At 45.4% G+C, this 20,579-nt stretch overlaps 1 protein-coding gene across 2 annotated transcripts in view; it reads left to right on the forward strand.

The window, feature by feature from the left end:
- Positions 1-15,763: 15,763 nt before the first annotated feature.
- The window catches only part of Ppp4r4 (protein phosphatase 4 regulatory subunit 4), an 88,683-nt gene continuing 83,867 nt past the window's right edge, over positions 15,764-20,579 (forward strand). For both annotated transcript variants that reach the window (XM_021202199.2, XM_021202202.1), the window contains exons 1-2: positions 15,764-16,037; positions 17,348-17,421. In XM_021202199.2, the coding sequence (XP_021057858.1) occupies positions 15,915-16,037; positions 17,348-17,421 (197 nt within the window). In that variant the 5' untranslated portion in view covers positions 15,764-15,914. The remainder of the gene's footprint in view (positions 16,038-17,347; positions 17,422-20,579) is intronic.

Below are 20,579 nucleotides of genomic sequence, written 5' to 3' on the forward strand. Positions count from 1 at the left end.
TCACCCCCCCCATACACACACACACACATACAGAGGTTGTCGTGGCTATGCTCACCATGGTAACAGCTTAGGGAGAGCTGGAGCTCTGGTGTGGAGCCCAGCTGTTAGAGCTGCCCCCTCTGCTGTCTGCCTGCCAGTCTGATGACTCTGCTAAGTGCACATCATTTCCCCGGATCTGGGGATTTGGCTGGAGGACAGCAGGCAGATGGGACAGGGAGAGGGATAGTAGAGCCACTGTGGGTTTAGTGTCAGGCGCTGTGCTTGGCTTGTGGCTTTGTCGTGTTTGATCCTTTCTGTGTGGTTGGCCATCCTAGATGGTAACAGGTTCAAGTGGACTCCAGAGCAACTGTCCTAATGAATCCTAAAGCTCTCTGTGCTCAATGACTGTGGCGGCAGAAACGCAGGTATAGGGTGTCTCAGGGTGCAGCAGGCAAGAAGGCTAAAAATGAAGCTAAAAATGAAGATTCCCAGCATCTGACTGAATCACTGTCTGGAGGTGGGGCCCAGGAACTGAACAGGAGACGGGTCTGCAGGGCCACTTCATTGGAAGTGACCTATCCATCCTTGTAGGGCTCACTAGTTAGGCTAGCTCAGTGGACTCAAAAGGAGAGAATAGAAGAATACAGTTTTCAGGGGAAGCACAAGGCATTGGGGTAGGGGTCCGAATGCAGGAGGTCATTCTTTGTTTACAATGGTAAGGTTCACGCCAAATGATATTCCGATCAATATAAAGAAAAGAAAGGAGGAGGGAAAAAAAAAACCCAAAACCTTTAGCTGGGCTTATTATATTTTCTTCTCAGCATTTGTGCCTACAAAGCCATCCCACTTCCCAGCCCAGTCACCAGGGCAACCATCACCCCCACCTTGACAGCTAAGCGTCATAGACAGCTTCTTGCACCCACAGCCAGGGCCAAGGGACCCAGCCCTATAATCAGCCTCCCGCTGCCTCTGCAGGCAGCCAGCGGCAACAGCCTCACCCCGTCACAGCTCCACAGACACCCTTCCCCACGCTCAAGTGGGGAAGCTAGGACTGGTTCCCAGAAGACACTGGGCGATGGACTCTGCCAGGGTCTCTTCACCTCTGGAGGGAGGGGTCCGCCCTGAAGGAGAAGCACAATCCAAGGTGGCAACCTACACAGGAGAAAAAAGACACCCTCCAAAAGGGGAGTGGTGGCAGGCAACGCCCTCCCTTAGCTGAGGAGTCAGCTTTGGGGGCGGTGGGAGTTGAGGGAGGGTGGGCACGGTGATGAGCTGGTATGAGGCTGGGCGGCATTGGAGGAGGAAGGGGGGTGGGATCTGGGCTTCCACAGCTTTGTTGCTGTGCAGTTGGTTCCAGCTGGGCCTTCAGCCTGTCCATGGTGTCCACACACTTGGACTTAGGCCTAGAATGGTTTCACGAGGCCTGGCTGCTGAGCCCAAGGAGTGTCTGTCACGGCTGTCAGAGGTAAATCCAGGTCCCCTGGCTCTGATGATCCACGCATGTTTTCACTGGGCTACTAAGACCCGTTCCACCATTGGAGACCACCAGGAATTCTGGCCAGTTCTACCCTTCCCTCTGTTCTCCACAGTCTGGCAGCTTCTCTCACTTATCCCGCTCTGGACACTTTCTGGGTCGGTTCACCTGGCTAGGGTCTTTCCAGTCCACAGGCATCAAGAACTGGTTCTTTTCAACCCTTCTTCCTTAACTCATGGCAGCCTAGGGCCAGCCCCCTCTGGGATCTGCTGCTTCCAGGCTGGGATGAAGCCTTCCAGAGGGCTGAGGGTTTGGCTCCCTCCCAGGTTGCTTAAAGAACCAGCTGAGACCATTATGCTGCAAGGGCATTTACTCTCCTGGGGCCACTTCTAGTCAGTGGGGGTACAAGGCAGGAGGGAGCCGCCCTCTTGCCTTAAGCTGTTCTCAGGCTGGCGCTTTCTGTGAGGCCAGTCTGGGGATGTTCTGTGTGCCTGGCTTTGAAAGCGAGTGGGGGCCAGTTGTCTGGACAGTGCCTCCCACCTCCCAACCCCTTCTCACTTCTCAGCGATCTTTACCTCACTTCCTGTTCCCTCACCTTGCTGTTCTAGAATTGTGCCTCCCTGAGATGCTGTTGAAAGGAAACCTTTCCCTCACAGGGTTTTCTTGAGAACCTGGGAGTTAGCATTCCTATGCTAATAGACCTGAGTTCCTGTTCTGAGTTATCTTAGCCTGGCCCCCTCATCTGAGAGCGAGCGAGCTGAGGAATACAGAAGTAATTTTCCCCAAGGGTGCAGCTGGTATTTGGAGAAGCGGTTCTTGCTCCTGTCTGTAACACTTATAATACGTGTTCGCCATGTGCTAATAGGCACTGTGAATGTAGCAGTGAATAAAATTGACAAAAAAAAAAAAAAATCCCTGGCTTTATGGAATATGACATTCTGGTAGAGACCTGGAAGAGAAAAAAAAAGACCCATAATCCAGATGAGAAGGTAAACTATTCAGAATGCCACGTGGTCATTGCTGATCCTAGTGATGATGGGCGGATGGGTATCATGGACTGAATGTAGCACCCCTAAAGTTCCCAAGGGCAAGCTTAACCCCCTAAGATCTCAGAGAGCCCTTGAACTCTAGGTGACTAGGTTAAATAGTGTCCTCCACAGAAGAGGGAATTGGGACGGACAAACTGGGATGCCACCCAGCAAGGCGATGGGGCTGTGGCTGGTTCTCCTGGTTTCAGGAGAAACCAGGTGTGCGGGTGCCTTGGCTCTGCACTTCTAACTTCTGAGAAAACCCATTCTTTGCTTTAACTTACCCAGCCTGCGCTGCTTCGCTCTGTCCTAGCAAAGGAGCACACCGAGATTTTAATTTCCTAAGAGGCGCTTTGGGTTGGCTTCACCAAGGAGGTAACATTGAAGCCAAAAGCCAAAGTTGCTGATGGAGGGAATTCTTTGAAAATCTTAGGGGGCGGGCCGGGGGGGGGGGAAGACGGGGAGGGGGGAGGACCTCCCTAAGCAGGAGCAGCAGGGTCTTCAGCTCAGACTGAGATCCCAGCATCTCAGGGCCAGATGAAGGTCAGCCTGCAGGAAGGAAGCTGAGTGGGTGAGGTAGTCGAGGGGAGGAATCAGAGAGGCACTCTGTCCCTCTGCAAGAAGGGGAAGGCGGTGCAGGGCTGCTTGGAATAAAGAGAATTTGGCATGTTTGTTGTCACCGATGGGAAGGCCTTGAGGAGTTTGACAGTGGCTGTAGCAGACGCAGGTCGGGGATGCCCAGGGCGGCGTTTCTCCCCCCTCACCCATGACACAGTCCACGTGATGAAGGTGCGTAGGTTGAGAAACCCTGAATTACGCATAGTCCGTGCGGGACTGCTGCGTTAGCAGATTCGCTCTGGCTGAGTTGGAAAAGGAAAGAAGCTGAGGTTCTCTTTGTTGGCTCAGGCTGGACGGGCACAAGGTCTGTGCGCACGTACACCTTCTTGGTTATTTTCTCTTTCTCTGACTCCCTACTTTCTCCTCTCTCCCAGTCATTAACAGGGTCCGTTACCTGTGGGCTGACTTCTGGGCAGATTGCGAATGAACTCTAGTTCACTGGGAAACCCGTTGAGTTCACTGGGAAACCCGTTGAGTTCACTCAGTTTCTAAGTAGTTGAAGAAGAAACTAGAGCAGCCGGCTTAAGGGCGTCTGCTTGCTGCAGTGGATGGAGTGTCAGGTGTCACCCACTAAGTCCTTCAGTAAAAAAGAGAAGCATGGATGTCCAGCCATACAAGCCAGAGGCTCGAGAGTCGCCCTGAGCACTTCTGCCTCCCTGACCTCTACCCCTCCACCTCTAATCTGCCCTTGAAGAGACTTCTTTCTTGTCAGGCCACAAGTTTTATCTAGCTAGCTCTACTCCAACCTGCTATGTTTGGATTTACAACTGAAATGTCCCTCCCTCTCAGGTTTTGAACCGGCGCTCCACTTAGTGGGTGGTGCCTAGCTGACAGGAAGTAGATCACTTGCAGCAGTTCCTTGAGTGGGGCATGTGATTTCCGCCTCCTTCCTGCCTTGCTCTCTGCATTCTGATACACCAGCAGCAGTTACATCATCAACAGCTTCTGCTGTAAGCTCCTGTCGTCATGAACTTAGCCACGTAGTCAGGAGCACCATGATGGACTGAAAGACCTCTGAAACCATGATCCAAAATATACACTGTCTCTCTCCAATGGTGTCTGTTGGGAATGGTGATAACAGCGATGAAAAAGGAACTATGTTGGCATATTGATAATGTGATGGAAAAGTAACTAATTCATGGTCCCTTCCATCACACTGCAGCCCCACGATCTTGGGATAAGTGTCAAGGGAAACAGAACATCTCAGTGATACAATACAATAAAGGTTCGGTTTGTCCTTATGCAGCAGGAGGTGGGATACGCCCTACCACACACATCTTTCCCTAGATGTATGTAGTTAAGTGTTGAATGGTCATTGACTGTGTCTTCTGTGTGCTCACTAGTCTGTGCACCCCTTGATGGTGTGCTCCATGACTGTTGGTTGCTAGCCATCCCTAGTATGTCAGTCACTTTTTGTTACTGTGACAAAATATCTCAAAAACAACAACAACAACAACAGCAACAAAGATAAGAGTGTTGTTTGGCTCCTGGTGTCAGAGGTCCTAGTCTGTGGTCTGCTGGCTTAGTACGGATCTGGGTAAGGCGAAAGCATCATGGGTGAAGCAGGTATCAGAGCAGAGACACTCATCTCTTGGCAACTGGGAAGCGGGTGTGGGGGGGCAGGAAGGACCCAGAAAGAAGATATACCTTCCAAAGACACATCCCCCCCCCCAGCGAAGTTCTCCAACCAAATTATGAATCATCAATGAATTAGGAATCTATCTATAACCCAGTTATAACAGAACCCTCCCGATCACCCTTTAGTGACGGGAACAACTTGCTGTCTGGGGACCAAGTCTTCAACACATGGGTTTTGGTAGACATTTCATATCCAAACCATGACACCTTTTCCTAGAACAATTCTGGACATATTTTTTGAACAGAATGGCTAAGTTGTAACTAGAAATCAAATAATTGCCCTAATCTAAACAATTCTAAACTATGGTCTGGATAGATGGATCAGCAATTAATGCACAGTTCTCAGTATGCAATTTTAGGTAGCTTCCAGTAGCCTGTCACTTCAACTCCAGGGAATCTGACCTTCTCCTCTGGACGCCACAGGCATTGTACTCATGTGCACGTACCCACAGGCAGACATACACATATGATAAAAGAAGTAAAGCGGGCACTGGAGAGATGACTCAGCAGTTAAGAGATGACTCAGCACTCCCAGCCAGTGCTCTGAACTTTGAGTGTTCCTGAATCTGATTCCCATCACCTACATGGTGGCTTACACTGTAACTCCAGTTCCAGGACATCTGATGCCCAATTCTGGCCTTTGAGGACATAGACACGCAAGTGGTGCACAAACACATATGTGGGTAAAATACCTATTGTGATGGCTATTCTCGGTTGTCAACTTGACTATATCTGGAATGAACTATAATCTAGAAATGGAGGACACACTTGTGACCCAAAATCATGAGGCTGGTAGACATGTCTTCATTCTGGGCCATACCTTTTGCTGGAGACCTACAAAAGGACAATGGAAGAAGGGAGGGTTTGTTATTTGCCTGCTTGCACTTACTTGCCAGCACCTACTTGGAACCTACTTCTTCAGGATTCCAGCTTATACAGAAGACCAGCTGAGACACCCAGCCTCCTGGGACCGAACAGCTCCTAGATTCTTAGCCTTCCCAATCACAGCTGCCCATTGTTGGGTTAGTTGGACTGCAGACTGTAAGTCATTTCAACAAATTTTCATTATATTTATATAGAGAAAAAATATTCATCCCATAAGTTCTGTGATGCTAGAGAACCCTAATTCACCTATATACATAAAATAAAAATAAAAATTTAAAATTAAAAAATCTAAAATATAAACTTATATATAAATTACATGAAACAATTGCCACTTTTTTTTTTTTTTGCTTTATTTTGTTTTTCAAGACAGAATTTCTATGTGTAGTTCTGGCTGTCCTGGAACTCACTTTGTAAGCTGACCTAGAACTGAAGAGATCCACCTGTTTCTGCCTCCTGAGTGTTGGGATTCAAGGTGTGTAGGTATGTGCGACCACCTCCCCAAATACATGCATTTTAAATAAAGATAAAAAAAAAAAACTTTGGTTACTACATAAAAACAAAACAAAACAAAAACAGCACATTCCTATGCCTCTGTGGGTCCCACTCTGATTACTCTAAACTCACTGCTAAAGCTAAACAACAGATTGCATATATCATCTCACCATGGGGGGATCATTTTAACGATATCTATATTATCTATATGAGTGTTTTAGGACACTATGTATTGGTGTCATGGAGTAGATAATCTTTGGCAATTTATGTCTGTGGTTCAACAAGTTCATAAGATCTATTTTGGTGAATGCAAAAAATCTATTTTTGTGAATGAAAAAAATCTATCTTTGTGGATGATAAAATTTATCTTTGTGAATGATACAGCCATTCATTTTCACTCCCAGTTTCTCACTTTTGGGCCTAAAATTGTTAATTTATCCATTTGTCTGTTGATTGTTGTTGGGGTTGTTTCCAGGTTTGTGCTACAGTCTGTACTGCTATGAATTTTCTTGTGTATGTCTATATGTGAAAATGAGCAAGAATTTCCCAAAGCATCTGCTCCAAAGAATGATTATACCTCGAAGAAGCAACATATCCTATTTAACAAGCAAGTAACAAATTCTTTTCCAAAGTGGTTGGACCAGTTTGCACTTCAGTTGAAATATGTAGCTGTTCCTGTTTGTCATCTGCATGATTTTTGCCTCTTTGGTGGGTATATAACTTTGTTTATCTCATTTTATTATTAATTATTAAGGTATTATTAATTTATTTTATACATGGTATATGCATATACATGCCTATGTGCATGTGCACATATGTGTGCAGGTTTACATGCACTGGTGTATGGGGGCTGGAGGTCAATGCTGGGTGTTTTCCTCCACCTTGTATGTTGAGGCACTTGAACCTGGAACTCCTCAATTTGCCTATATTGGCTGGCCAGAGAGCACGATGAATTGCCATCCCAGCTCTCTTGGTGCTGGGATTACAGATGTGTGCTATGGAGCCTGGCTTTGACATGGTACTGGAGATCCAAACTCAGGTCTTCATACTTGCACAGGAAGCGTTTTTCCAGCAGAGCCATCTCCCAGCCCTTGTTATTGATGAAGAATTGACATTAGACTCCTTTTCATGGTTTGCAGGCAATTCTTCTGTACATGGTTTGTTAATCCTATAGATATGAGTGGAAAGAGCATCATCCTAAATCATGGCCCAGTTAATTAAAGCAAGTGTTTAAAAATTCATGTACATGGTTTGTCTTTCCCTCAAGGCAGGATTCAAGAGATCAGTGTTTGTCATGGGATAATAAGGATTTTTATAGCTCCAGAGTAGAGGGTTTTCAAATGGGAGATTTGGCAGGCAAATAGGCAGGGTTACAGAAGCAGAACACAAGTATAACAAGTTGGTCATAACAACCTCCTGAAACAAGACATGGTTGCTAGGTGATCATAACAAGGTGGTTATAAGGTAGTAATAAGATGGTCATAACAAGGTGATCATATCAAGGTGTAACAAGGTGGTCATAACAAGGTGGTCATAACAAGAAGGTCATAACAAGGTGCAACAAGGTGGTCACAACAAGAAGGTCATAACAAGTTGGTCATAATGAAGACATGTTTGCAAGATGATTATAACAACCTCCTGAAACAAAGGCATGATTTTTGTTTCCTGGAGCAGGCAACACAGAACCATTTGTTGTTAAGGTTACAAGCTGGGCACAGCCCAATCCTTCAGAAATGGATTTGATCATAAAAAGGAATGAATCTAGTTTGTCTTTACTATAAGGTGGATTTCAAACCCAAGATGAAAGCAGGCTGATTTTCAGGTTACATACATACTTTGCTCACTTTTATGTTTACATGATTGTACTGGCTGGTTTTGTGTGTCAATTTGACACAAGCTGGAGCTGTCACGGAGAAAGGAGGCTCCCTTGAGGAAATGCCTCCATGAGATCCAGCTGTAAGGCATTTTCTCCATTAGTGATCAGTATGGGAGGGCCCATTGTGGGTGGTACCATCTCTGGGCTGGTAGTCTTGGGTTCTAGAAGAAAGCAAGCTGAGCAAGCCAGGGGAAGCAAGCCAGTAAGTAACATCCCTCCATGGCCTCTGCATCAGCTCCTGCTTCCTGATCTGCTTGAGTTCCAGTTCTGACTTCCTTTGGTGATGAACAGCAATGTGCAAATGTAAGCTGAATAAACCCTTTCCTCTCCAACTTGCTTCTTGGTCCTGATGTTTTGTATAGGAATAGAATCAAGACACTTGGTTTTTTTTTTTTTTTTTTTTTTTTTTTTATGATCCTGGTTCTGGACAGTAATCCTTTAAGGATGAATTTATTGGAGCTTTTCCCAGTCTATGATATACCTTGTCATGGTCTTTGATAAATACAAATTCACATTTTTTTAAGTGAGTTATACTTTTTCTGTAAAGAAAACACTTATTCTTATTTGGATGTTATAAAATAGTCTCTCGTATTTTCTTTCAAAAGTTGGAGAGATTTTTTTTTTTCCTGGACAGGGTTTCTGAGGGTGGGGTGTCTGGGAGTAGCAAAAGAATGACTTGAAGTCAAATCATGGGTTACAAGCTGAAGGCCTATGATCTGCTTGAAAGAGCTTTCCAGACAGCTTTCTCTCTCAGGACTGCTTTTTCTTGCAATTCTAAAAACTCTCTGGATAGCTCACTCTTGCAGACCAAAAGCCCAGTCTTTTATTTGCATATCAATTCAGTCATTACTCCAGATTTCCTTCCGATTATTTCATGAATCTGCATTCCAGGAGCCCAGCCCCTTGACTTATAGAAAGAGATAGCAAGGACTTCTTTTAACTTTGCGAATAAATTCAGAGATCTGCCTACCTTTGCAAGCACAGACTATGAGCTAGCTGGGTCGTGAGCTAGCTCAGGATCCAGACGGGAGATTACGGTTTCCATCATAAATGGGTCTAAAGTAGCTCTGTCCCAGGCTGACCTTGAACTCAGAATCTATCTGCCTTTGTATCTGCCTGCCTTTGTATTTTTCTGACAAGTTGGCTCACAGTACAGCTACCTCTGTTCTTTTAGGTCTGCAAAGTTCCTCATACAATTTATATTGTATCCTTATATTTCATATAGTTGAGAAATTACATATTCTTTTTTTTTTTTTTTGGGGGGGGGTTTTCTGAGACAAGGTTTCTCTGTGTAGCCCTGGCTGTCCTGGAACTCACTCTGTAGACTAGGCTGGTCTTGAACTCAGAAATCTGCCTGCCTCTGCTTCCCAAGTGCTGGGATTAAAAGTGACATATTCTTAAATTCATGATTTCAGAGTTCTTTCCCACAGCCTCAAGGGTTATCCTGAAGGACTCAGCATTTACCATTTGCTAAGACATTAGACACATTCTCACCTCCCAGACTCATGCTGTCTCTGATTATCATGGAGTAATTAATTTTGGCAGAGAGGACATTCCTCAAAGGAGGGACACGAAAATATGTACATTATTATATAAGCAAGCCCTGCTAGCTCTGTTCCAGGGGAGGAAACCATGTCATGCTATCCTTTATGCAGCCAAGCAGGACTCAATGTTTTTTATTCACCTGAAATTGCTTCTTGGAGTCTGGTCCAGGTAGAAATCAAACTCCAGTTTGCTTTTTATGTAGATCATTGTGTTCTTCCTATTGCTGCTGTAACAAGTTACCACCAAACATCATGGCAGAAGCAACAGTTTTGTTCTTTCAGGATCTAGAAGGTAGATGTCTGAAGTAGATTCTACTGGGTTGAATCTGAGTTGTCAGTAAGGCCAGGTTGTCATCTGGAGATCTAGGGGAGAATTTCTAGGGTCTGGGAGACTTGCCTCCCCTTTCAGATGTCTACAGACCATCATCTCTTGGTTCTTTTGTTTTTGAATGTGCACAATGGCTAACCTAGTTCTCCATGTGTGGACACACTCTGCCTGGACTGCTGAAGTGTGCCCCTCTTCTACGTAAAAGGTCCTCTATGACTTGACTAGGGTCTACTCTGACAAACAATTGAGAAGAAACTGGAAGATCACTTTACACCATAAATCAGTCACCTCAGAGTCCATTTTCCATGCCAGACATCATTCACAGGCTCAGGAAATTAGGTAAAAAATGTCTTCGATGAAGCATTACTTTCACTCCCACAGAAATCAATGAGCCCATTACAATTTATTGATTCTTCTGAACCTGAATCCAGATGGCCACTAGTCTGATAGCAATAAGAGTAATAATAGACTCTTATGCTGGAAATTTTTTTTTAATTGTTGTAGTTGTTGGTTTTCTCTTTCTTTCTTTCTTTCTTTCTTTCTTTCTTTCTTTCTTTCTTTCTTTCTTTCTTTCTTTCTTTTTTTTGAGACAGGGTTTCTTTATGTAGCCACGGATATCCTGGAACTCACTCTGTAGACAAGACTGGCCTAGGACTCACAGAGATCTGTCTGCTTCTGCCTCCTGAATGCTGGCTTAAAGGTGTGGGCCATCCCTTCCAGGCTCTGAGAAATTTTTAAAGAATTCAATAATATTATTTCATTTAATTATTTTAACCACCTTTGGAATAAAATATCATTATTACTTAAGATTTATTTTTAATTGTATGTGAGTGTGTGGACATGCATGCACATACATGAGTGTGTGTGCACATGTGAATGCAGGTGCCTAGGAAGTCCAGAATAGGATATCAGTTGCCCTAAGGCTAAGGTTACAGATTGTCGTGAGTCTCCTTATATAGGTGGTTGGAACTGTACTTAGGTCTCTTGGAAGAGCCATATTGTGCTCTTAACTGCTGAGCTCCTATTGTCTCTAGCTCCTATTGTTGTTGTTATTATTATTATTACTATTATGTGTATATGTGTGCTTTTGGTTGTGTACACATGTGTGTGGATTGCTCTCCCATGCAGTTCTGGGTGAAGGTCAATGGTGGGGAGTCTTTCTTTTCTACTTTGAACCTTATTTTTGGAGACAGTCTCTTACTGAACCTGGAGTTTACTGGCTGGTCATAGAGCCTCCCATGGTCCACCTATTCCATCCTCTCCCCAGCAGAGGTTATGGCTATGTGCCACTACACCCAGGTTTTACATTGTTTGTGGGGATCCAAAGTCAGATCCTCATCACGCATGTACTGCAAGCTCTTTATACACCGAGCAACCTTCCCAATTCCCTATGTACCATTAGTCCTAGCTTAGCTGTACTTAATTAAGGACAGTGGCATTAAGTAGGATAGTGGGAAATAGCTGAGCTCTGATCAAAGTTTAGGCAGCTGAGTCCCAAAGTCCTTGTGCTTAGCTTCATATTACTATTACACGAGCCGATGTTGTGACTATGTCTAGTTTTCCTTAGTTGTGTGTTTTTGCCTAAACCACACAATTTCCATGAGCTTCAATTTCATGTCTGGTCAAACAGTAACATGTTTCTGTGCTCCACTGGCCTGCTATGAGGACGCACTGAGTCATGTTTGAAATCAGGGCAGGAAAGAAAAACAGCACTCAGACGACTTATTGTCCAGGTGTCACTGGCAGAGACAGAAGCTCAGGTTTCCTGGCAGCCAGACTCCTTCCATCCCAGGGTGGCCATCAGAGCATTTACAGACTCCAGTCATCAAATGGAGCGTTTCTCTTCACCAACCTTCTGCCTTCTAATAACTAACATCAAAGCTAGGTCTGCGTATTCAAGCAAGTGTGCAGTGAATAATGTCACCAAATCTTAGATGACACTGTGATAGGGTCCAAATATGCAATACTCCTTAGCTGGAGCAGGGTAAGGTTCCTAAGTAATACTTAGTTTCAGTAATGTATCAGGGGGTAAGGGGGAAATTTTCAGAAGTTAATGGTCAAGGGAAGGTTACATGGGCTCTGGTCCTCTCCACTTTGCCTGTTCTCCATCCTCATACTATTATACTTCTATTATCCCCAGACTTCTCTTTGTATAGTATGGAACATAAAACCAGGATTTTGGTTGTGTGCTCAGCACCAATTATTTTTGTTTTGAGTTTCAAAGAAACATTGAAAAAGGAAAGTAAAGAATGGGGGAATACACTCTATCAGATGTAAGTTTAGATTTTTCAAAGACCCACTTTTACTATGGGTTCTTAAGTGTTTTAACCTCCACTCTAGTCCACCACCCACCAGAGGTAGTGTAAAAGAAAGGTTATTAGGGTACAGGGGGAGTGGCTCTGTTTAGAAAGTGTTCTTCAAAGCATATCCAATCTGTGTTGTCAGGAAATCAGCAGTTATGTTCACAGGGATCAGCAGCAACAGCTCATCCACTCCCACTATTATTAACATGAAGTGGCTATTAGGTGATAGCATGTGTCAGCATGTGGCCTGAGGAAATATGAATTCCCCTTCGTTTATGCACTACTGCTTGGAGTGTAGGTGGATAAAGCCATCCTAGATGGCAGGCATGACAGTAAAGCTAATCCCTGGAGGCTCCAGGACGCAGCAGTTTCTCTCTGAAGGAGAAGCTACAAGGGGCAGTCTTATCTAATGCCCACCCTAGCACTGTCTGTTCATTTCCGAGGACTTGATGATAGTGTTGGGCATATAACTTGTGGTGGTTTGAATAGGTTTGGTTCCCATAGACACAGTGTTTGACTGCTTCGTCACAAGGAGTGGCACTCTTAGGAGGTATGGCCTTGATAGTGTAAATGTGGCCTTGTTAGAGGAAGTATATCACTCCAGGGGTAGAGTTTGAGGTCTCCTATGTTCAAGCTACACCCAGTGTGGTACAGTCAGTCTCCTTCTGCTGCCTGTTGATCAAGTTGTGGAACTCTCAGCTCCCTCTCCAGCACCATATCTGCCTGCCTGCCTGCCACCACGTTTCCCATCATGTTGATAACGGACTAAACCTCTGAAACTGTAAACCAGCCCCAGGTAAGTGTCTTCCTTTCTAAGAGTTGCCATGGTCATGGTGTCTCTTTACAGCAATAAAACCCTAACTAAGACAGAAGTAGAATTGGTCAGTGGCAGGATTAATGCCTTACTATTGGTGTACAGAGTCACATGACAAGATATCAGAAACAAGTTGTGTTACTGAGAACCTCCAGCAACCCACCCTTTCTGTGATTGTGAGGTAAACAGTGCCCTGTCACAAGTTCTTACCACAATGGCCCGCCATAGCTGTGTTCACAGCAATTGGGTCAAATGACTATGGACATAAATCTTAGGATCATGAACCAAATGGGTCTTTCTTCTTTTACACGAATTCTGTCCAGTATTTTGGCGCAGTGATGGGAAACTAATACAACTTAAACTTGAGATATTAAACTGAGGAAAAATTAAGCCACAGAATGGGTTCTTACCATAGTACTACTCATCTTTTAAAAAAAGCAGAGACAGAAACCAAAAGTATTTGATTTATTTTGAGATATGTACATATACTGAGGCATATTTTAAACTTAAGAGAGTGTGTCTGTGAGTGTGAGAGTGTGCCCCCAGCTAGCTGAGGAAATTTGGGAATACAGAGGGGTTTGACAGCAGCTAGCCACTGGGTCCGAGAGAGGGATTTTGGAGCTCTGGAGTGGCAGAGCCAGCCTTGGTGAGAGAGGCATTGGCAAGGGGAAACCTGTGGTCTCGGTCCTGAGCTATGTACCTCAGCCTGGGAACAGACCAAGACTGCCGGCCGGTGCCAAGCCAACAATAGCAAGGATTATTTTTTAATATTTTCACACAACATAAGAGTGTGGAATAAGAAGCAGGCCCACGCTGATTGGCATGAGGTAGAGAAGCATGAATAGCATAACTTATTCCTCTCTGTCCTCTGTGTATATCCCTCTGTGTGTGTGTGTGTGTGTGTGTGTGTGTGTGTCTGTATGTGTTGTATACAAGCAATAGAAAGGAAAGGCCATGACTGCTAGTAAATATGGTGGAAGAGAAAATTTATACTAGATCTGTGGCCGAGCATAGCCAGAGGCAGGGACCTCTGGGAGAATCCAGAGTGGACATGACCAGATGGAGCTGTGCCATGTGAGGAGAAGGGGGAGGGGCTGGGAGAAGGGGCAGAGGGAACCAGGCACAGCAGCCAGGTCAAAGGTACAAATAGGACGGGTAACCAAGATGTCTGGATTAGATGGGGAAGAACCTCTGGGGGAAGGGCAGGCAGCCCCTGGGCTGGAGAGTTCCGGGTAGAGGGCAGGGTGTGTTAGTTAGCCATACCTTCTAACAGGCAGGGAATGAGGGATGCTAGGAGAACCTGGAGGCCAGGTCCGATTGGATGAATCAAATGAGCACCTTAGCCCTTTGTCCTGGCTTTGAGAGCTGTTTTATGAAGAAGCTGGAGGAAGCTATCCAGTGTCTTGTCCTGCTTTTCTCCATCGTGATAGGGTCTCTCACAGAAGCTGAAGGCAGATTGCAAGCTCCCAGGGTCCTTTGGTCTCCAGCCCCCACACGTGGGGCTCATGCTGGCTTTTTAAAAAAAAAAAAAAAAAACTAAATGTGGGTGCTAGGATCTGAATTCATTTCTTTTCAATCACACAGCAAATGTTCTTACTCTTTGAGCCTTCTCTTCATCAGTGTGTGTGTGTGTGTGTGTGTGTGTGTGTGTGTGTGTGTGTGTGCATGCCTGTAAGATGGAGTGAGCATGGAGGTCATAGGACAACTTGTAAGAGTCAGTCCCTTCCTTCCACTAACTGTGTCCAGTGGATGGAACACAGTGTCAGGTGTGGCACTTTTAACTATGTATATGGCTGTGCACCATGTATGTGTATTGTCCAGGTGGTCAAAGAGGGCCCTGGAATTGTAGTTTCAGGGGGTTATTAGTCACCACGGGAGTGCTAGGTATTGAAACTGTGTCTTCTGGAAGAGGAGCCAGTGCTTTTTAACAACTGGGTCATCTCTCCAATCCTTCCCTGTCTTATTTTGACTAGAACCAAATGTAATCGAGTTGGGTCAATGTGCTCCCCTAGAGCAAGGCAGTGCTCCACTGAGGTCTTACACGTCTCTTTCTACCCACTGTGCTAAGCACTGCCTCCCAGTTCTTTAAGAAGAGCTGCACTCATCATGATCCAAGTTTCATTCGAAAGGGCTGGCTCTAACCTCTCTTAGTAAATCTTTATTGATTTTTCAGGATTCAGTTTAGGTCTGTTTTTTTTTTTTTAAAGAAGGCCCTTTTGGGACATTTTCCTTCTTCCAGCGTCAGCACTGCAGAACTGTATTCCCATACCCCTGTTTCCTATTCCCAGGCATACACTAGGCACTAACCAGCTTGATTTGACCGCTTGAGGGTCCCCTAGGTCGGGAGTTGAGTTAGCAGGGGCTTCTCTACACCAGCAGCAGGGTGGCAGGGCAGCCACCAAATCAGCCAGAAAGTCTCTCTCACGGGTGCAGGAGAACCCAGCACACCGCACACTTCCCCCGCTTCACTCTCATTGGCTCAGCCTGCCCGCGCCCATTTCCCGCCCCCGGCCCGCCTCCTGGCCGCCTGGGGACGCGGAGAGCTCTGCGCACGCGTCGAGGGGCGGGGCTCGCCCCATATGGGTGGGGCGAGGGCCTGGGGAGCCCGACCAGGGAGCATCGTTGCGCGGCAGTTGCGTCCTACCGCGCGCGCAGCCCCCGGGCGGGGGCGGGGCCGAGGCGGCCGCTGAGGCGGCACCCTGTTCTGGTCCCGCCCCCTCCGCGCGCCCCGCCCCCTCCACCCGCCCCGCCCCCTCGGTGCGCTGCTCCCTGGCTCCCGCCGCGCTCGTGTCCTCGTCGCCTGCGGCCTCTTGCTCCGCTTCCCCGCGGCCGAGAGCGGGACCAGAGAGTCCTTCTGGTGGGCGGCGCGAGGCTGCGCGCGTCCGGCATCCCGGGGCCGCTCGGGCGGGCCGGCGAGGGAACCCCTCGGCGGTCCATGCATCCGCCGCCGCCCGACGCCGGCGTCGCGATGGATTTCGGGCAGAACAGCCTGTTTGGCTACATGGAGGACCTGCAGGAGCTCACCATCATCGAGAGGCCGGTCCGCCGGAGCCTCAAGGTGCGCGGGACCGAGAGACGCTCCCCTCAGGGCTGCCCGCCGTCCGACTGCCCCTCGGCGCTCCAGCGCCAGTCGCCCTGCCACCGCAGCCGCTTCAGAGCTTCATTCCCTGCCGCAGCCAAGGGTCGGCCTGTCCCTGACCCCTGACTGGAACCAGTCCCTTACCCTGACTAGAGCTAGCCTTGCCTCCTGACTGAGGCTAGTCCCTTCCTCTGACTGGAGCCAGCTGGGTCCCTTGACTACGGTCAGCCCTGTCTCCGAACTGAAATCAAGCTGCCCCTGACTGATTGGAATCAGCCGGGCCCCCTGACTTGGTCCCCCGACTGCGGCCAGCCCTGCGCCCCACCCCGCTCCGGCCTCCCCCACGAACGGCCAAGCCGCTGTTCTCGGGACCAGCCTCCGCAGCCAGTTTCTCAGCCCGTGGTGCTGTCCCAGGTTCTGGTCGCTGGCCCATCCTCGGTTTCACACAGCCCTAGTTCCATCTCTGGCCCGGACGTCTCAGGTCCCATCCTTTCACGGTCCTACCCCCACCTCTGCAGAAGATCAAGCTTGGGTCTCCCCGTGCAGCATGGCCTCCTTCACCTTCCAAGGAGAGCCACCCTTCCCAGACTCGCCCTAGTTTAGGGTTTCAAAGCTTCTCTCAAGCCTTTCCTCCCATCCTTTCCCTCCCAGGTCTTCCAGGACTGTAGGTGGGACCCTGCTCCCCAGGCCTCTTGAGGGGACTCAACCTTCTGTTTGTCCCCCTACCTCTACTAGCTCCCCAATCCCGCAGAGTCATCTTTCCAGCCTTGTGAGGCTTCAACCCTCATCCTCACAGATGGCAAACCTAGTTTATGGGCCCCTTCCCTACCCTTCTGGCTGGTCCCTCACTGCCTTTCTCGAGCCTTTGATTTCCTTTCCGTCTGAGTTCATTCGGTTCCCAACAGGAGCTACAAAGCTTGTCTTTTCTCTTATTCAACTCCCATTTAAAGCATTTCCCGGTGTGGAAAATGTTGTAGTGGCTTGGGGTATTGCGTTGAAGATAAAAAAAAAAAAAAAGTGAATATATAGGTAAACATGTTCACATGTGGTATGTATGCGTATGAAGTTGATTCCATTGAGGTCCTACAGTCCATAAGGCAGAAGAGATAGTCCCCCTCTCAGCACTCGACTGGTGATCTGTGTTTAATATAGTGTAGAAGAATCCTCAGATTCTGGATTAGTTGTCATTGCTGTAATTGTGAATTTTTACCGATAGGGTCTTCAAGGGTCTTTGGGAGCCAACAGTGGCTAAATGTTTGTGTGCCTAATTTGCATTTTATGCTTGACAGACACCAGAAGAAATAGAACGATTGACTGTTGATGAAGACCTCAGTGATATTGACAGGGCTGTTTATCTGCTCAGGTAGGTCTCACTCTGTCTTGCAAATTGCTGCCCTTTGCCTGGTGGGCAAACATGGGCTGTTTTAGAAATGCCATGTTTCTGTTACTGAGGGTGTTCAGATAGACTGTTCCCCTTGAACAGAGTACTTTTTGCATGCATCACAATTATGTTATGAATTACGTTAGGTTTGGGCTTATGGATCTGAGAACTGGAATCAAATAACATATCTAATTTAAAGAACATTGCCTGGAGGAGGAGCTGCAGAACAGCTAATGGTTTGAATTGAATCACATCCTTTTGAAATTACTTTCCAATTATGCTCATGCACGAGTCAGTAAAGATAGGTAAGATTTAAGGGTACCCAGTGATTAAAATTTTAAGTTTATTGTAGAGAATGAATATTATATGCAATACTATATAGAAAAATTCAAAAACATGAATTTTTGCTAAGAATATAGATTATATTACTTTTGTAGTGTGAGCTTTATATTGCTTGCAAGTTTCTTTTTTTCTTTATTTTTAAAATTAAGTTGACTCTATTCTCTTAAGTTTCAGACCATCTCATGGGCTCTACAGAATAGCTTGAGACAAATGGCTATGTTGTTACTATTTATGCTTCTAATGATTCTCCATTACTTCAGTCACAAAGGTCTCCATTTGGGTGCTGGGTGCTGGTGGGGGAGCAGCTGGTTTTATTCTCCTAACATATAGACTACAGTACCTTGCTAGAATCAACTTATATTATGCAGATATGTATAAACTCAGTAATACAAATATTTTGAATTGTTTTAAAAGTAAATATATTGATGAAAAGTCTTCAGAAATAGAAAAATTTCTAGGCATTTTGTATATATTTAAGAATTATTTTCACCCCTATCTCTCTGTATATGTATATAATTTTCTTTTCTTTTGGGAACTTAGTCTTCACAATCACTGTTTGGTACCAGGTTTTGAAGGCTGGTGCTACCTCCTACAAAGTCCTTCTCCTTTGCTTAGGTTTGCTTTACTAGCTTCAGCTGCTGTCTATCTTCTTATTCTGTTCTTGATTATAGATTATAGATCAATATTTCCAGTCCCATGGTATTCATTGAATGATTATATAAAAAAATTCCTTAAGATTCTTCCCCCCTCTCCCTCTAATTCAGGGCCTTGCCTGTGTTACGCAAAGTGTTTACCACCGAACTGCACCCTCAGCCTCTCTTCAGGACTTTCCTTTATCATTCCTCCTGGTGGCACCTTGAGTTTCTGTTCTTCCTGTGTATCAGTGTACTTTCCATGTGAACCCTGCTGACCATGGTCTTCAATAATTATACCAAACAAACCCCAAACCAAACGGATAAACCAACAGATAAACACACAAGCAAAAGCAAGTAAGCAAACAAAGCAAAGTGAAGGTGGGCTTGGTGGGTACACCTGTAATCCCAAAACCAATGCAGAAGAATTTCTGGGAGTTCAAAGACAGCCTGGGCTACACAGGGAATACCAGGGCAGCCAGTGCTTCATAGTGAGTCCTTTCCTGTCAATTGGCTTTCACCATAAATCTTCTTATGCAAATGAACAGACAGTTGAAGAATATTGGATAAATTTCTCTTGATATGGAGCAGTTAATGATCATAAACCAAGTCCTGCTATTCCTATGGCATGTTTTGTTTCCTTGTAGTGCAACCCCTGGCTTCGTGTCAGGAAACAGAGAGCCTTGCTCTACTTAAGCTGACAGCAGACACCTCATTCTAGATGTCAATGATAACCTATTTCTTTTTAAGGTTTTCACTTTGCTTTTATTGTTGGTTAGAGACAACTAAGTTGTTTTTCTTTTATTCAGATATAGAATGTATGCTTCCCTTAGTTCTAGAATTTTACAAAGGCCAGTTTGCCCCCTACCCCCACCTCCTTTTCAGAGAAGAGAGTTTAAAAAGAGATCAGTCTCCTTTAGTTTCTTATGGTTTACCTCCCTGTAAGGAGGCTTGCGAGGTGCTTAGAAAGGGGAACACTAGTTTGCTTGTGTGGGCTATCCCACTAAGTTCTTCTTTTGTATTGCTGCCCTCTTACCACTCACCTCTTGGGGGAAGGTGGAGTTTCTCTCTCTTTCTGGCGGGTCTCTAGAGGGATTATAGGAGGACTGCATGAAGGATTCTTTCTTCTCCAGGATTCAGGGAAGGAGACTGGGTTGTCTCATAGATGTATTCAAATGGTCTCTGTTAAGGCTTTCCTTTTATCTGCTCTCTTAGGATGAGCTTTTTATTTTAAATAATTTATTCCTTTAAAAAATTGTTCTCAATATTCTAGATCCTAATAGGGACTTCTGTCTTTTTCCTGTGGAGATGATTTTCAGGTTCAGTTTTGAGCGTGTTACCTTTCCTAGTGTTGGACATGTATATTTTCTACTTTTGTGTGTTAGATTTTGTTCTTTAGTTCTTTGATTCTTTAGTTCTCTTACTGTATTCAAACTTTAGAATCCTTTAAAAATATTTATTTTATACATATGAATGTTTTTCCTGTATGTGTGTCTGCGCACCACATGCAGTCAGTGCCTGAAGAAGGGACTCAATCTCTTGGAACTGGGACCCCAGTCCTTTGCAAGAACAGCACATGCTCTTATCCACAGAACCATCTTTCATCCCCCCCATTCTTGGAATGTTAATAATTCTAAATTATAATTCAGCCAAATGTCTAAGCATCAGTAGGCAAAGTAACATTAATGGAGGTTCTCATAGCACTGAAATTGAATCCAATATCCTGTGACAAATGAATGTACTGTCTATTACTTTAGTCTGAAAGTATGACAGGTCAGTTATCATTGTCATTTTAGCAGAAAGTTTATAAGATTAGGATGCTTGAAGATTTAACACAGATGACTATGAGTTTTGCATAAATATGATGCTGATAGACCCATCTGTGGCATTTAGCACCAAAGCAAAACAACTTTCTCAGTAGTCACAGCTTGTGTCTTAGTCAAACTAAGATCACAGCATCTTTTTCCTGTTCTCTCTCTTCTGTGTGATTTTGGCATGTATTTTAGGAATGTACTCAAAAATATGTGACTAATTTTATTAGAGTCTTTTTTTTTTTTTTTTTTTTTTTTTTTTTTTTGTTTTGTTTTTTTTAATTGGTTTTTCGAGACGGTTTCTCTGTATAATCTTGGCTGTCCTGGAACTCACTCTGTAGACCAGGCTGGCCTC

The sequence above is a fragment of the Mus pahari genome, chromosome 7 (genome assembly GCF_900095145.1).
Source record: "Mus pahari chromosome 7, PAHARI_EIJ_v1.1, whole genome shotgun sequence".
Classification (NCBI taxonomy): Eukaryota; Metazoa; Chordata; class Mammalia; order Rodentia; family Muridae; genus Mus; species Mus pahari.